Raw genomic sequence first — 15,704 nt, forward strand, 5'->3', positions numbered from 1 at the left:
TCACTCTGGCACAAAGCAGCCAGCTCTCTGAGATTCCATATAGAACAGACATCCCCTGGGTTGATGAAAGCCTCAACTCCTTAAGCGACCTCACATATTAAGGTATCTTACACTGAAAGATCAGCCTGTAAAAGCACTTTTTCTTCATTACTAAAAAATAAAAGCCTTTCCAGATTGCTGTTTTTTTTTTGGAGACCAGCGATACTGAAGTTTCCTGCTTTTTACTTTTTCTTCCTCTTCCCCCTATCTGTCCATTTGTGAGGCTTAATGGAGAAAACACACACACACACACGGCTGCGACAGTTACTGCCATGCTACTGGGGACAAAAGAGCTGCTGTAAGTGCTGCATTCCCTGAGAGAAGGAGAACATATGTCAGAGAAATAAGTTCACTAATTGATTTAGTGACATAGACGTCGTTGAGTTACACTGAGTTAAATACTCCTGACTGAGTGGAATAGATCATTCCTCTCAGATCAGATTCACAGTTAAAACATAAACTGAGAGGACATTTCAAAGTTACCACATCCAAACAAGTTAATCTCTGAAAACTCAACCGAAAAGAAATAGGTGGAAGCATATTCTCCATTTGAAGAAATGCAGTATTGTACTACACTGGCTTTGGCTGTTACTTCTCATAGCATGTGACATATATATATAGAAAATCATAGGATATATATGAAGTGGTGTTCGCTGGGTATCTGCATATTTAAATGCATTTAAAAAGGTGTAGTATATTGATGAATTATAGAGCCCAGTGAAAGTATTCAGAAAACAGAGCCTCCATATACAGCACCACCAGACATCTTCGTACCACTGAAACACTCCTGTTAGATAAACAGGATCCAAATCAATCAAGAGTTGAAAGAAACAGCTGAATGAACCATCTTGACAAAAAATAAATAGATCGATAACTACAGGGTTTCTGCAGGTTTGGACAAGTCAAATTCAAGACTTTTTAAGACCTTTTTAACACCTTTTTGAACTAAATTTAAGACCTACACCAAGTATGAAACAGTAAGGAAAAATAGTCACAGAATTACTTTCAAAAATAACTAAATTTATTGCCATTCACAGAGAAGCTCAAACAATGAAGAATGGAGTGAGTGTGTGTCAAGATTATTATAGTTTTTAAATTTCATTAGTTTTTATTTTAATTTGTTTTTTCAGTTTGCTTTTTATTTCAGTTGAGTTTTAATTAATTTAAGAAGTGATTAATAGTTTTAGTTTAGTTTTTATCTAGGAATTGAACCTAATTTATTTAACGCTAATAACCCCCTCTTGCAGAGTGTACACTGCGCTTCAGATTCATTATTATGCGGCTTTTAACCAACTGAATTCTGGTTGTTCAAGCCAACACACTAAATTTACACTTTCCCATAGTTGTAGCAGATTCCGAAGTCTTTCTGGAACTGGCGAAGTGTATGGCGATAAATTCCGACCGGACTGTTGGCTAAATGCCACTTACGTTCCTGGATACTTCAGAAAGAAGTACAACACACGGAGCTAACTACTAACCCAAAAACGAAAAACAAAAAACAAAAAAGGCGATGACGGAAGCGGTAAATGAACGTTCATATTTAAGACCTGACTAAATGTAATTTAAGACCTATATGCAAAATATGGACGTATTTAAGACTTTTTAAGGCCTTAATTTTAGATACATGAATTTAAGACTTTTTAAGGATGCACGGACACCCTGAACTAAGAATAGCTACAACTGCTAAATGATCATTCCTGCCAGATAAAGCTTCTAAGATAGCCGTATAATGCTGACTTATATTAGTTTTTAACTCCATGTCCTCACAGATGGATTTAAATTCATGAAGGATTTGAGGTTATTTGTGTTCAAAGACGGACAGCAGCTCTTTCAATAAAATACAAAGTTTTAAAGTGCCGCTCCACTTCATCCAGACCCCAGCTGCAATGTCTATGATCGTGCCATGCATGAATAGACCTCAACATGTCACACATACACACACACACACACACACACACACACACACACACACACACACACACACACACACACACACACACACACACACACACACACAGCTCCATGCATGACTCTCACTCTACCTTCTCTCCCGGGAAACCCTCCTTTCCTTCATCTCCCTACAGAGGACATCAGCTCAAAGAAGCAGCGGGGCAGTAAAAACAGACACACCCTTTCAACCAGGGCAAAATCAAAAGACGAGCAAAGGCTCGGGGGAAAAGGGAGTGCTCCACGACATGGACCTGACAGGAGGAGATCTACATGTTTTGAGACGACATCAGGGGCTTTCCATCATGTTGGTCCCTGCACAGACATGCCAAGTGGTTGCCTGCTAAAGCAATTAAACAGTAGCCAACGGAGAGCTGATTTCTCATCCAGGCCAAGCAAGTAAGTTGACTCAACGTAAATGTCCTTTGATTAACACGAAGACCAAAAGTTTATTCTGGATACAGATCCATACTCAGTGATCATGTTTTGAGTGAAAGGCATATAGGAAAGAAACTGGCCATGCACAAAAATGAGCTTACACCGTAGTAGGGCAACCCTAACCCCAACTCTAGTGTTAGGGTTGTGATAACCTGAACCCTGTCTTTACTGAATGAACTCTGTCTTTATATTGAACTATATGGCAAAACTCCCAAACCTTCACTAACTTTAAGTTGGAAAGAAGATTCTGTCTGTTGTTGACTTCTATTCTTTCCAAAAAACTGACTAACTAGTTAATAAAGATACAAGATTACTCTCCTTGTTTCATCCGCATGAGTCGAAAACAGAAGCCAAAGCTGACACATAATAGGGCTGCATCTATTACTGACAACACAGAGGTCGTGTCTTTTGTGTTTATGGATGGAAATTTGAAGGTTTTGGTCCCATGGTGTAGTGCACTTTACTTTCTAAAACTAAGAAAAGAAAAACTAAAACATTTCCAACTAATTATCAAGCTTTTCTTGATCTTTAAACCATATCACACAGTACATAAGTCAGAGATTTGGTACACATCTCTGACAGATCTTAGACTTTTGTGACACTTCGGAATATTGAAAGGTAAAATAAATCTTACCTGAATTCCTTGGTCTCCAACAACTCCCTGTAAATCAAAGCAAAAACAAATACTGTAAATGTAACAACAATCACAGCAGCCCACTAGATGGAGCACAAATCCTCTATAAGCATTACTATGACCACTGAAGACTATATACAAGTCCTCATGATGTGCAGTAGCAGTTTGCTTTTCATCTGAGACTTTATCTAAACCCTTTTGTTCAACCCCTAGAAAAAAAGCCAGATAACAGCCCTTTCCTCTGTCCTCTTCGTGACCTTTAACTCACTGCCCTGACGTGCTCATAAAGCAGAAAACAGAAACAGGATTCTGGGCTGGTTTCAAGGGAAAACAAAGCGAGATGGAAAAATGGTGGAAGTTGAAGTTTACAAGGCAATTATCTGCACAGAAGCTCACAGCAACAAGGTTCTTCCAGCGGTCCCTGCCTCAAAGAAGCTGAGGTAAAAACTTCAGAGAGACATTATGTTTTCACTGTGACCTTCAATGAAAACACAGTGGCTTCAGACAAAATCCCTTTCACAGAGAGTCATGTTGTTGACAGCAGACAACAAACTGCTGATGATAGCCAGAGGACTGAGATGCTTGGCTTTAGCTCTGTGGAGTTTAGTGGAAGGGTAAGAGTAAAGGTTATGAACACATGATTCATTGAACAAAGTCATCTCTCTTTATGAATTACTGAGTCTGAAAAACTGAACACAGTTTGAAGGCACTACTTAGCATCAGGCGAGCTCTTGAATCTTGTCTGACATTAAAAATGTATCTGCAAAATACAAAACCGCAGAGGATCATCACCAACCTTAAAGTGGTGACCTGATCACTCTGACCCCGGCAGCCCAGTCTCACACCAAAGTGTTGGGCAGAGCCCCTCACGTGCAAAAGTGACACTACAGGGGTAGGCAGAGCGTCGTAGTTTGAATGATGTTGTTTCCTAGTGTTTGCGCTTGGAATGTTTTGTGTATATGAGGTCATAATGCCATATAATGACTTGGATTAGTGTAGAACAGTTGCTGTGTGTGTGTCTCTCTGTGTGTGTGTGTGTGTGTGTGTGTGTGTGTCCTCTAGAGGAAGTGTGTTAAGCCATGAAAAAGTGGAGGAGGACAGGCATGTGGAGAGTGTGGCGGGCATAGCTCGATCTGCCCCCTCACAGCTTCAAAGCCAAGGTTAGATCCTTTAAGCTGCCATCCACAGCGTGTGTGTGTGTGTGTGTGTGTGTGAGTGTGTGTGTGTGTCTGTGTGTTTTATTCATCCCTGTTTATTCAATAGTAGGAAGACTATTATGAAATAACCAAACAAACACTTTCCATTGAGTAAATGTCAAAACCATAAATGTGGCAGCAGATGTTAGCTGTATCATTTTGTGAGGTCAGGGCCTGTGTATTTTTATGATACCAGTTCTAAACAACTCCCAAAGCTTCACTTAATACTTTGTTTGTATTGTGGGGCTTGCTAGGAAGGACCAGATGACAACTATGATGACTAGTCGACAAGTTACAGGTGTTTTTGGACACAACTCTTTTGGAAGCCCTCAAATTCAGATTAAGCAGATAAAAAAATCAATGAAGTTGATGAGATCAATCATAAAATATATTGTCTTTGTACCGTTTTCAGTTGAGTTTATGTCAAAACGGATTAGCAAATGATCACATTGTGTTTTATTTATGTTTCACACAGCGTCCCAACCCTTCTGAAGATTTGAATCTTTGTGTTTTGATTTGTACTGGACCAGTTTTGTACAGTGCTTCAGTCTTTCCTCTTGTTTGGCACCGTTATTGGGACTTAGTGTTGCGTATGTGTCAGCCACTCTCTCGAGGTATTGTGAAGTGTTAAATTAAATAAAATAAGTAAATTTTTTGTATGAAACATGGAACATGTGGATTTTGACCCTATTTCTTACAGTGTAATGGCATTAGAAAAGGATCAGTCACAGCCATTATTGAGGAGGAGAATGATAACAGTGATCCATTCCAATGTGACTGTTGTATTAAGATACATTTTAAGAAATCTGAGCACATCTTTTTGAGTGTAAAGCCCTAGTCACCATACCGTATATCATAAACATACCAATATACACTGGAGTGGGGCTTTAATTTGAAACATTTTCGTCATGAACCTTTCAGTAAAACACCACAGTTAACGGGAAAAGTCATAAAACAAGTAGAGAGTGAAATACCTTTGGGCCTTCAGTCCCTGGTGGGCCGACATCACCTCGATCACCCTGTGGAGAGACAGAGAGACACAGATGACTCACAGCAAACAGACTGTGAGTGAACACGCAACACAAGCAAAGGGACAGACATCTGTTGAAAGTATTCTGCCCGTGGGTTCTTTAGGGGTCCCGCTACCATCTTCTCCATTGTGTCTACTTTCTTTCACCAGGCACCAACTTCAGCTACAGAAATAGGTTAACCCTTTGACTTTTGAAAACAATAAAACTGTATGTTTTCATCCAAAGCAAAGCAACAAGATACAAAATACAACTTCCTCCTGCCTCCATCTGAAAGAACATGATAGAGAAGCGTCCACCATTCCTGGGGTAAATAAATCAATTGATTTCTGAATAGTTATTTCCCAGCCAATCTAATCACATCCTGGATTCTACAGCCCATATTCTCTTTCATAAGTGAAATACAGAAGAGAGTTCACCTTTTGTCCTGGCACACCTGGCTCACCCTGGAGAGAGAGAGAGAGAGAGACAAAGTGTGTACATACATTGCAGTTATCCAGTCAGTGTATTTGACATTGACAGATGTACAGAAGAACAATCACAAGTAAGAACTACTTCTGTCAGCTTGTTTTACATAGCGAGAGGTGTTTACAGGACTCTGTATGTTTCTCTGACATCTCAATCTACATTACTTTGAATCATCACTACTTTCATCATGTGGAGAAATGGTCTTCCAGCCCAAACGAGATGTGTAGTGTGTGTCGGTGGGGCAGAGCAGCTGCATGAAGACCAAGTGGAAACATCTTGACTTGATCCCTGTTTCATGTGGCTTGTTTTATTTGGGCCTGAGGGTGTTTGTCTGTAATAACTCTATAGAGTCATGTTGAGAGGCCACAGTGATGCTAATCAAGTTTTCAGAATTGTGATTTTGCTGTTTGGACAAGGAGAGAAATGTGTTTACCTTCAGTCCTGGTAAAAGCTGCAGAAGCAAAGTAGAAATCACAAGAAGGTTAAAGTCACACCAACAAACTTTCACTAATGAGGAAGTTCTGGAAAAATAAAGGCGGAGGACTCAGGACAGCTTACCCGAGGGTCTTTTCCTGGTTTACCCGGTTCACCAGGCTTTCCCTGTGTGAAAACAGCACACAATTATCATCTCACAATCATTACACAGAATGTACAGAACTGCATCTACAACACCAGCTCCGTGACATTTGGATTTGAAACCATGCCTTTTGTTGGTATTTTTCATTTTTCCCACTACAATATTTAAGTAACACAATAGTAAAGTGAACATGAATCGTGCTTGAACTTTACACCTTAAACTTGTCATAGTTTTATATTGTTAGGCTGCAACTTGGAAGTGATGTCAGTTTTGAACTAGCTGAGTTATGGAGAGCAGCATGTCCACATTTTAATGGTGTCCCTGAGCAAAGTGAACTTGTGACTCTATTTGCAGTCCAGGGTAATATTTGTAATTTTTTTCTGTTTACTGTTGAGCTGCCTGAGCTTATAAAGCACAAATAGTGTGTATACAACATGTCAGGTCGGAAAAGACTCTCCTGCATTCTGTCACCCTTCCTGAGGTTTCCTTATTTTCTCCCCATTAAAGGTTATTTGGGGGGAGTTTTCCCTTAAATCGAACCTTGAATCGAGGGTCTAAGGACAAAGGGTGTCGTACGTTGTGCAGATTTTAAACCCCCTGGAGGCAAACTGTTAATTGTGATAGCTCTATAAATAAAACTGACTTGACTTGATTGGACATTGGGCAGCTCAAATCTGTTGTAGAGTTGGCTGGTGAGGGTTAAAGCAACACTAGGTAGTTTGGACTCATTACTACCCCCAGCTGGTTGAGAAGCGACATCTGTTACCAGTGTCGTAAATACTGTCGCTGTATGAGCATCCCTGGGGAAAATGAATACACGTGAATTTGTTGACGGAGCCGGCGAATCACGAAATCGTCTGAAAAAACCTCAGTCGAGTGCCAACAACAAGCTAGATTCAGAGATAGCAGTTGGTAGTTTGTTAGCATATAGGCTACACAGCACATTAGCATGCTAGAATTATTCTCATACTGAGTTGGTTATAGTGATTGCACCGACTAAGTTACTTCCAAAACACGACGCTTGGGTGTGAATGTGTTTAGTAACGTCTGAAAATATAACTATGTTTTCGGGAGTTACTAAATACAATCGCAAGTTGACGTTGTGTTTGGTGTAATAACTACAACCAACTCGGTACGACAACAGTAAGTAGCATGCTAACGTTACCGATAACAACAATAGCCTAACGTTACCTCCCGACCACACTGTTCAACAATTACGTTGATTATCTGCATGAACTTAGGAATCTGCAACTTTTCGAGACAAGACGTTCATAGTGTTTTAGTAAGTTAGTCATCGTTTACAGTCACTACATGAAAACGTGCAAACTATCGAAACCGACAGCATTAGATTCTCTCCCGGCTTTATTACGGTTATAAACTGTGGTCAGATAGTGCCCCAATGAACACCACATAACAACAAATCAACTCAAAGTAAAAGTCGGTAAGATAATAAATATGTATATATGTAATATATGACTTACAAATCCAGTAGCATCAAGGCTAGGTCGCCATCAGTCTTGAAACCCATTTCTTAGTCAGCTCGCGCCACCGAGTGTAAGCTGGTCTAATATTTATCTGCGTCCAGGCTCGTGTTCTATCTCTTTCTCTTTTTCTTTTCTTCGCCTCCTCAGACAATACCTTCTAGGCTTTTTTAGCTGGCTCGGCCATGGCGTTGGTTTACGAAAAATCCAAGTAGCTGCTGGCTAAATCCACCGATGAATAAACGTTTGACGTATGCCGTAAAGCAGGTCGCACTAGACTTCTTTACGTCAGATAGGTTCCTACCCGCTCTGAGAAGTTACACAGTGCGGTTTCTGCCGGCGCGACCCCCCTCAGGCTGCAGAGACGTCACCATTCATCTTATTAACGGTTTTTCTACCACTTGACTGAGTTTAGAAACATTATTTTAAGGTCGAAAAACTACCTAGTGTTGCTTTAAAATACTATGCATGCACAGTTTTCACAACTTTCATTAAATTTCGGTTTAGTTCCTGTGAACAACAGGTTTTAGCTGACCTGACCATCCATGTGTTTGCCTTTCAAGTACTTCTGGATTATTAGGCTGTCAATCAGATGTAGAGCAACTTTGTTCTGATGCCAGTTTACAAGATATTAACTGGTTATTATGGTAATTCCTGTATGACATGAATGTATGGTAATGTACAGGGAGGAATCAAAGCCCACAACCTGTTAGAAAAAGTATTTAAAAGTAAATCCATCTTTGAGGGATGTATGCTCTGTTGATGTCCTTATCACTGTAAAAATTTAGTAACTCATGCATAGGGCCGGGCCTCATCCACCACTGAGCCCTCGGCCATTGCTAACCCCAACACTATATGCTGAAGCAATTTTGTTGTATAATAGACTATAGGTTATAGTATATATAGTATATAACAATCAATAAATACATAAATATATAATAATAATAATACTACAAAGAAGGAAAAACAAATATATATGTATATGTATATATATATATGTATATATATATATATATATATATATATATATATATATATATATATATATATATATATATATATATATATATATATATATATACACATATACACACAGTCAGTGCACTTTTGTTTTTTGCCCAATCAGACTTCCAACACTGTCACATTGGTGGCAGCGGTGTTTCTACAGGTAACTGTTTGTGTGTTTCTTTCAATCTTGCCGTTGTGTGCAGCGGCCAATAGTTCCTTCAAACTTCAATTTTTAACTGTTATTTTTTCTGACTCTGTTGCTGAAACAAGTATTATATATGACACAAATACATTCATCACAATTGAAGAAGAAAGCATGGGGTTTTGGATTAAGAGCAGCAGATCACCACCCACGGCATCTTTTGACCATCCAACATGACCTGCCAGAACGCCCGGGATACGAGCCATGCCAATCCAGCTTTAACTTAAGGCTGCTCCTGGCTAATGGCCGGTCACAGGAAATTAAAATTGACAAATGGAACAAAATCACACAGATCATTTTCTTTTGTTTTTGATTAATACCATCTTGTTAAGATTTGTGGTGGCCAGGGTAGGGAAGTCAGAAAGACCCAAACATTAAACGGCCACTGATGCAAACAAATGGGCTGATTCTGAGTTGACATCAAATGAAGTTAACACCGGTCCCTGTCCAACAACTTCTGTTGTTTGTGTGAAAGCTGAAATTATTACTTAACAGTTGAATTTAAATTTCTGGGTGAACTCACTGGTGGGCCACTGGCTCCATTCAGACCTGCAGTCCCTGGAGGTCCGGGTGGCCCTGGAGGTCCCTGTACTCCAGGCTCGCCCTGCTGAGAGACCTTGAGTTACAACCTGCCATGCTAAAGCCAGCCTCTCCTCACTGGCCATGGCAACACAACAACCTCACACTACACCGCAAATAACTGCAGCAGGGAGGGGTGCAGAGAGGGAGGTTAGCTGGGGAGCACGGCAAGTGGTTATGATGCTTGAGCATGACGCTCCATTCTTGACATGGGGAACTCCTATCTGGGATCAAATAATCTAAACTCAAGGTTCACTTAATAGCTTTTCCAGGGCTTTCTCCAATCACCTGCTAACTTTGAGCCCATCTCTATACATTGGGTCAAAGTATCCAGAGTACTCCAGGTACCCCGGACTCTGGGTAAGAAACTGGAAAGCAGTCAAAACACTGAGGACCAACTGAAAGTGCAATATGAGCTTTCTGTGACCAAACCGAAAACAGCAGAAACTGGGAAGTGATCAGAGTCATTGACCCTGGACAGTGGCCTGCTAGAGAAAGATCAAGGAGGTCATTCTCACCTGACGCCAGAGTCATTCTTTGAACAGAGACAGCAGTTATAATTCTATGATTATTTGATTATAGGAGCTCTGGAGAAAGCTGGTAAGTGCACCTTAAGTTAATATTTCATCACAGATGTGAGGATAAGGCTGTTATTACCTTTGTTTGGAGAGCATGGCACAGGGAAATGAGTGGCACTGATGTAGTCACGCAGAAAGCAGGCTAATGGTCCTGGATCTCTTCTGTTTTAGTGACTTCTTGTCAGATACTCCAACTTTTTTTTTTTAAAGTTTAGCTTTAATTTTCATTGGGTAAGTAGCAGTTAGAATTGGAGAACACAGAAGATTGGTTGCATAAACTATTATTGTTGATTTTTCAAATGAATAAATGCTGCTTTGACCCTGATCTTTACCAGCCCAGTCTCATGGCAAAGCATGTAAGAGACCACTAGAGGACAGAATATGAGAGTGCTGGTTTGCATCGCCTAGGTACAAAAAGTACACATAGTGAGTAGTTTTGGAGCCTTATTTCTTAAGTCTAAGCAGACGTTGCATGTTATTTATTTCTAACTTTCATACAATGACTCTGTTAATCAAAGTTGGAGAGGCCAAAGTCCACAGGGACATGGTGGACCGGCAGGTCTATAACACGGTTTGGCGTGATACAGGGTTGTCTTTCCTTCAAGCTCTTTCAATAAATCTGTGTGTGTGGTTATTTTGAAGACTGCTCACTGACAGCCAGATTCTTGGAACATTACCTCAAAGCCAAGATAAAAAAACAACAGAAAATTACAATGAGCACACGATATGAGGAGAATAAATACACGTCGACAGCGGAAATACATGATGCATGTCTTGAATCTGCTGTGTTTCATACTGACATCATTCCAGCTTCTCGTCTTGTGGAACTCATAAAACCAATTTCCTGATTGCTACAGGTCAATATTTCATAGAAAAGACAGCGCTGTATGGAAATACCCATAATCATAGAGGGAAATAATGACAGTACATGATTTATATGCAAACGTGGTCAGCTAGAGAAGTTCCCGACACAAAGCCCTGGCCTTACTTCAGCCACTCAACAATCTCTGTGTGACTGTAGGAGAGCACCCATGTACAGAAGCTCATGACCAGAGAGTGCTGTCAAGCTTCTAGTCTGGGATAATGGAGAACATCCATCCATGTTACATCCGTATTTTATCATTCCTCCTCTGCACTGCAGTGCAGAATGTGTCCACATGACTCATGTCTCTGGGCATGTCTGGCTTTTGTTAGGGGTTATCCACAAACTGTTATTGGTGCACTGCAGCACTGATAATTAAATAGATGATGAAAATGTCTCATATAATGGGATGACTGACTGGCTGGTATCTGATCTGTCATAGGGAGACAGTTTGTTAGTCCAGCTTGTGTTTTCAATGTATGGAAGTGAATGGTTCTGCTCTCCAAACAAGGTAGCTGAGCACCAACTGACCCACAGGCAGCACACTGAGGCTCCTTTAGAGTAAAGGCTGCAGGACAATGTGATAACTTTATATGTGATTGTAATGTGACCAGCTGCAGATCAACATGTACTTTGTATTTTCTGTGAGCTTGTTCATGAATTTCATTAGATTTTTAAAAAAAAGTATTTAAACATTATAGCACCTATTTACAGTTTGGAGATTTCTCTCCATTACCATCGATACCATCTATTACAACATTTTATTCTATTTAAATTTTTACATAATTCATTCATGTTTTTATAGACATACTTTCGTCTTGATTAGGTGAGGTTAACACTATTAGTAGGATTTAGTTAGCATGTATTTGTCTGTTTTCACAGCCGTGTCTCCATGTAGCAGTCAAGCAAACTGGCATCTTTTTAAATGTTGCAAAGAAAATGCCCCTCAGGCATGCTTTCATCAACAATAAATAAACGAGACAACACAAAGTGCAGTTTTTTCAGAAGTTGGCAGCAAACACAATGTGCTGTGATAAACAGAGTGGAAGACGTAGACGTCACAAACCAGAAGTAAAACCAGTTGTCTTCCAAGAAGAAGAAGAAAAAAAACAGTAACTGTTGCACTGACAAGAGAAAAATGGAGGGAGATCTTTGTTATATATCCAGGAAGACCGGCAGCAGAGACAGCTCCTTCTTGTTTGTTATATCAGAACTTATTCGGAAGATGTTGTCATCTCCCATGAAACGCATTAACTCTCTTTGAAAAAGGCAAAAAGCACATCAGGTGAACGTAAAAACTTTTGTGGTCTCCATCAACGCTCTCTATTGCGCATTTAAATAATACACTGATGGCGCAGCTAATAAATAGTTTCAACTACAGCTATTTTTATTTAAGATTATATAAATGTAATTGTCTTTCAATTTCAATACATCGAACGACTTTGTGGATCGCTTGATACCTAAAAACATTCAGCATTTTTGTTTGATTTCCTGGTAGGAAAGACCTTTAGCCTTGACTCTCACTAAACATTCAGAAGCAGCAGCAGCCAAAAGTTGGTTAATTACAGCATGACGGCAGAGGAAGTTTGGGGAGGTTTTGATGACGGATGGCGGCGGTTGGCATCCACAGGGCGGGCAGAGAGGAGGGGACAAGTAGGGTGCAGAGAGAATTGTACCTTGAGGCGTTTTAGGATTAGAGGGCTTATTGAGGGCATGTTGCGCACGGTGATGGGCAACATCTGCCGGGGGCAGTCACAAAGCACAGGTGGCCAGCGGTGCAAAAAGGTCACAGGGCAAAGGTCACCAGGAGGCCAGAGAAAGGAAACAAGGCAGAACCAGGAAAGGGAGGGAAGAAATGGGGAGGGATATGGAGGAAAAAGAGAAATAGAACATGAAAAGCAAGGAAATGGGACAGCAAAGGAGAGAAAAAGGGGAAAAAAAGAAATACAAAAAGAGGCACCAGCACAGCAAACTATTGGCCTGGAGTAGCAAAGGGGAGTGTTGATGTACTGTGTACTTTTTTATTTTCAAAGAATGTGAAAGTGTTCAAATTTCTTTGATGCTGTAAGAGTCTGTTGGTTGCATATCATCAAGCAGCAACTATTCAGGATTTGTGTGCATCAAGGTCCCCGTTAACAACAAGCCAGGCCCCTAGATTGCAGTGAGGCAGAGGTGGGTGCCAGTCTTGCCACAAAGAGAGTACAGCAGTACAGTTACAGTGCACATCCAGACTTACTGTGGCCAACTGTCCAACACAGGGCTGTACAATACGCCGCTTCTGTTGAGATGACCAGCATGCACATGTTTAGTTGAGGGCGGGACAGGGATGATCCCACTGGTTTCCCCACTCACACCAAGAAGAACCAGCTGCATGCAACTTGCCCACTTTTACAAAGGGTACATATTTCCACCATTTTTATTGTGCAAAAGTAAGACAATGACTAGCTTCACCCGATACCTCAAACCCCAAAGAAGTATTAACGCCTACTTTAAACTACATATTTGTAGTTTTGAAATGATCTTCATTTCATTGTGTTCACTCACACTACTTTTAAGTCCAGCAGTTGAGAGCCAAAATTGACAATAGTACTATTTCTATGGAAATATATACAGCATGGTATAAGTAAATATAAGTAGGGGTATAATTGTAGTAAAAGTAGGCAAGTGTGCTGCTTTGTCCCTCACCAGCTATCCACCACAACTGGAGACAGGTTTCAAAGTATAAAAGTCAAGGGTTGCCAATATTAAAGTGAAATCAATTCATTACACTCATTTTTTAATTTGCAGTTGTGTTTAAGTTATGTATGTATGAGAAAACTAACATTAAAATTAAAATTTTATTATTTAATTTATTCAATTAAATTATTTTCATATTTAAAAAATATGTAGGAGTTGAATAATTAAATGTACCGAAAGAACGTTTAACAGTTTATGAGACAGTCTCAATTTAATACTGATCCTGTGATATGACCGACATCAAATGAGACCATCAGCTGTTTCTTTAGAGTTATATTTTGTCCACAGGGGTCTTCAGAATCAACAGAAAATAAAAGTTCCTTTAAGTAGCTTTAAAATTAAAAATTCTGGAAATGTAATTTTGTCATTTATTATGTTTACTGCATGTTCACACACATGGAAAATGACATTTTTAATTCACATCAATGATTTAACTTTAATATTGACATCTTCCCCTTGGTGGTTCCAGTAACAATTCAACTAACTAACTGCATGAACCAAAACAGTAGTGACCTCGTCACCACACTGATCTTTTTTTTCTTTTGGGTGGAGAGCAGAGGGTTGATGAGTGCCTTGGCTCTTGGGCACTGGCTCTCTTTGCGGCACGACTTTGTGACACCCCTGCTGAGGTTATCTACCGGGGTGTTTGGAGGCACCCACAAACCTTCAACATCAGAGCCTGACTGGAGCGTAAGGCAGCCAGGGTTTTCAGAGGAAGATCCTGCACAAAGAGGCCCTACACACCAGGGAAGTGGTTATTTAGTCAGTGCTGGGAACGGTGGTATCGAGCCATTACTGAGTTCGGCCTTGTACAGCCTGACTTTACATCACTGTAGCTCTAAATTCAGGATGTGATTAGCCTAGCTTTGCATTTCCACTGGAAGCAAGAGAAAACAGCGATATGTTTATGATATGGACATGCTGGGGCTATTACTACATGCACTATAGAAGAAATAAAGTATGGTTCGTCAAGAAATAGTTACAAAATGTGACTACCTATACAATCAAAAATTGTAATTACCTCCGCAAAGGGAGTTTAACTTCTGGTTATTAACAGTAACAGTAGCAGAATTAGGGATTCATGGGATTAGTCTTAACTGAATTAAAGGGGACTGTTGGGTCTTGGCGGAGGTATGCATACTTTTTGTATGAGCTAAACAAAAGAGTTACAGTCTGTTAAATAGGGAGGTTTGTAGTTGATTGAATGTGTATTTTTTCACTTTGACCACAGTGGGGCAAGCTGTTTTTCACTAAGTTTTTATGCTAAGCTAGGCTAATTGAGTCATTTGTTCTTACGCACACATATGTGATTGATACCAATCATCGTATCTCACTGTCATGAAGAAAGCACATTTTCAAACATGTTCAACTTTTCTTTGAACAATGAGGCTGCTGATGAACTACATATTATACAAAACATAATAAATATTTGCTGATCTTGCTGGCTGTGTCAGCTCTGTTATGTCCATCTACAGTAACCCAAAATGGTCTCAGTATAGTATTGAGGCCTTGGGCAGCAGACACTGGGGAGGGACCTCCCGTACAGACTGCTACAGGAGGCTCTGAGAAGGGTAAGAAAAATGAATTTAATGGACAGAGGGGGTTGGGCTTCTGAATACCCTGACTTTGATAATCCTAGCAGAAGCGGTGCAACAACTGAAAGGTTGAATTACACTGAAAATAGACTTAGCTATCTAAAAAATCCCCCTTTACACAGGAGACTCTTATTCTTGGCACCCCCACACACAGGCTCTTATCACGTCCGACTGTATGCTCCAGCAGGCCTCCAGTAATTGCCTTGTTTTCTCTCAACTAGCCAAACCCCAGAGACAGCCAGTTCAAAGAAGTGCAGAGCTCCACATGTGCTACCCATTTCTGTGCAACCCGCCGTTTGTCTGTCCAGCATTACTTTTCTATTCTGCTCTGACGTC

The 15,704-nt window shown here is 40.2% G+C and overlaps 1 protein-coding gene across 1 annotated transcript in view; it reads right to left on the reverse strand.

Moving 5' to 3' along the window:
* The window catches only part of col13a1 (collagen, type XIII, alpha 1), a 76,997-nt gene that overhangs the window by 36,449 nt on the left and 24,844 nt on the right, over positions 1–15,704 (reverse strand). The window contains exons 12-18 of the mRNA XM_073482212.1: positions 14,438–14,509; positions 9,542–9,622; positions 6,309–6,350; positions 6,184–6,201; positions 5,702–5,728; positions 5,229–5,273; positions 3,059–3,085 (exon numbers count right to left, since the gene is read on the reverse strand). Of these exons, the coding sequence (XP_073338313.1) occupies positions 3,059–3,085; positions 5,229–5,273; positions 5,702–5,728; positions 6,184–6,201; positions 6,309–6,350; positions 9,542–9,622; positions 14,438–14,509 (312 nt within the window). The remainder of the gene's footprint in view (positions 1–3,058; positions 3,086–5,228; positions 5,274–5,701; positions 5,729–6,183; positions 6,202–6,308; positions 6,351–9,541; positions 9,623–14,437; positions 14,510–15,704) is intronic.

This window comes from Pagrus major, chromosome 15 (genome assembly GCF_040436345.1).
Source record: "Pagrus major chromosome 15, Pma_NU_1.0".
NCBI lineage: Eukaryota > Metazoa > Chordata > Actinopteri > Spariformes > Sparidae > Pagrus > Pagrus major.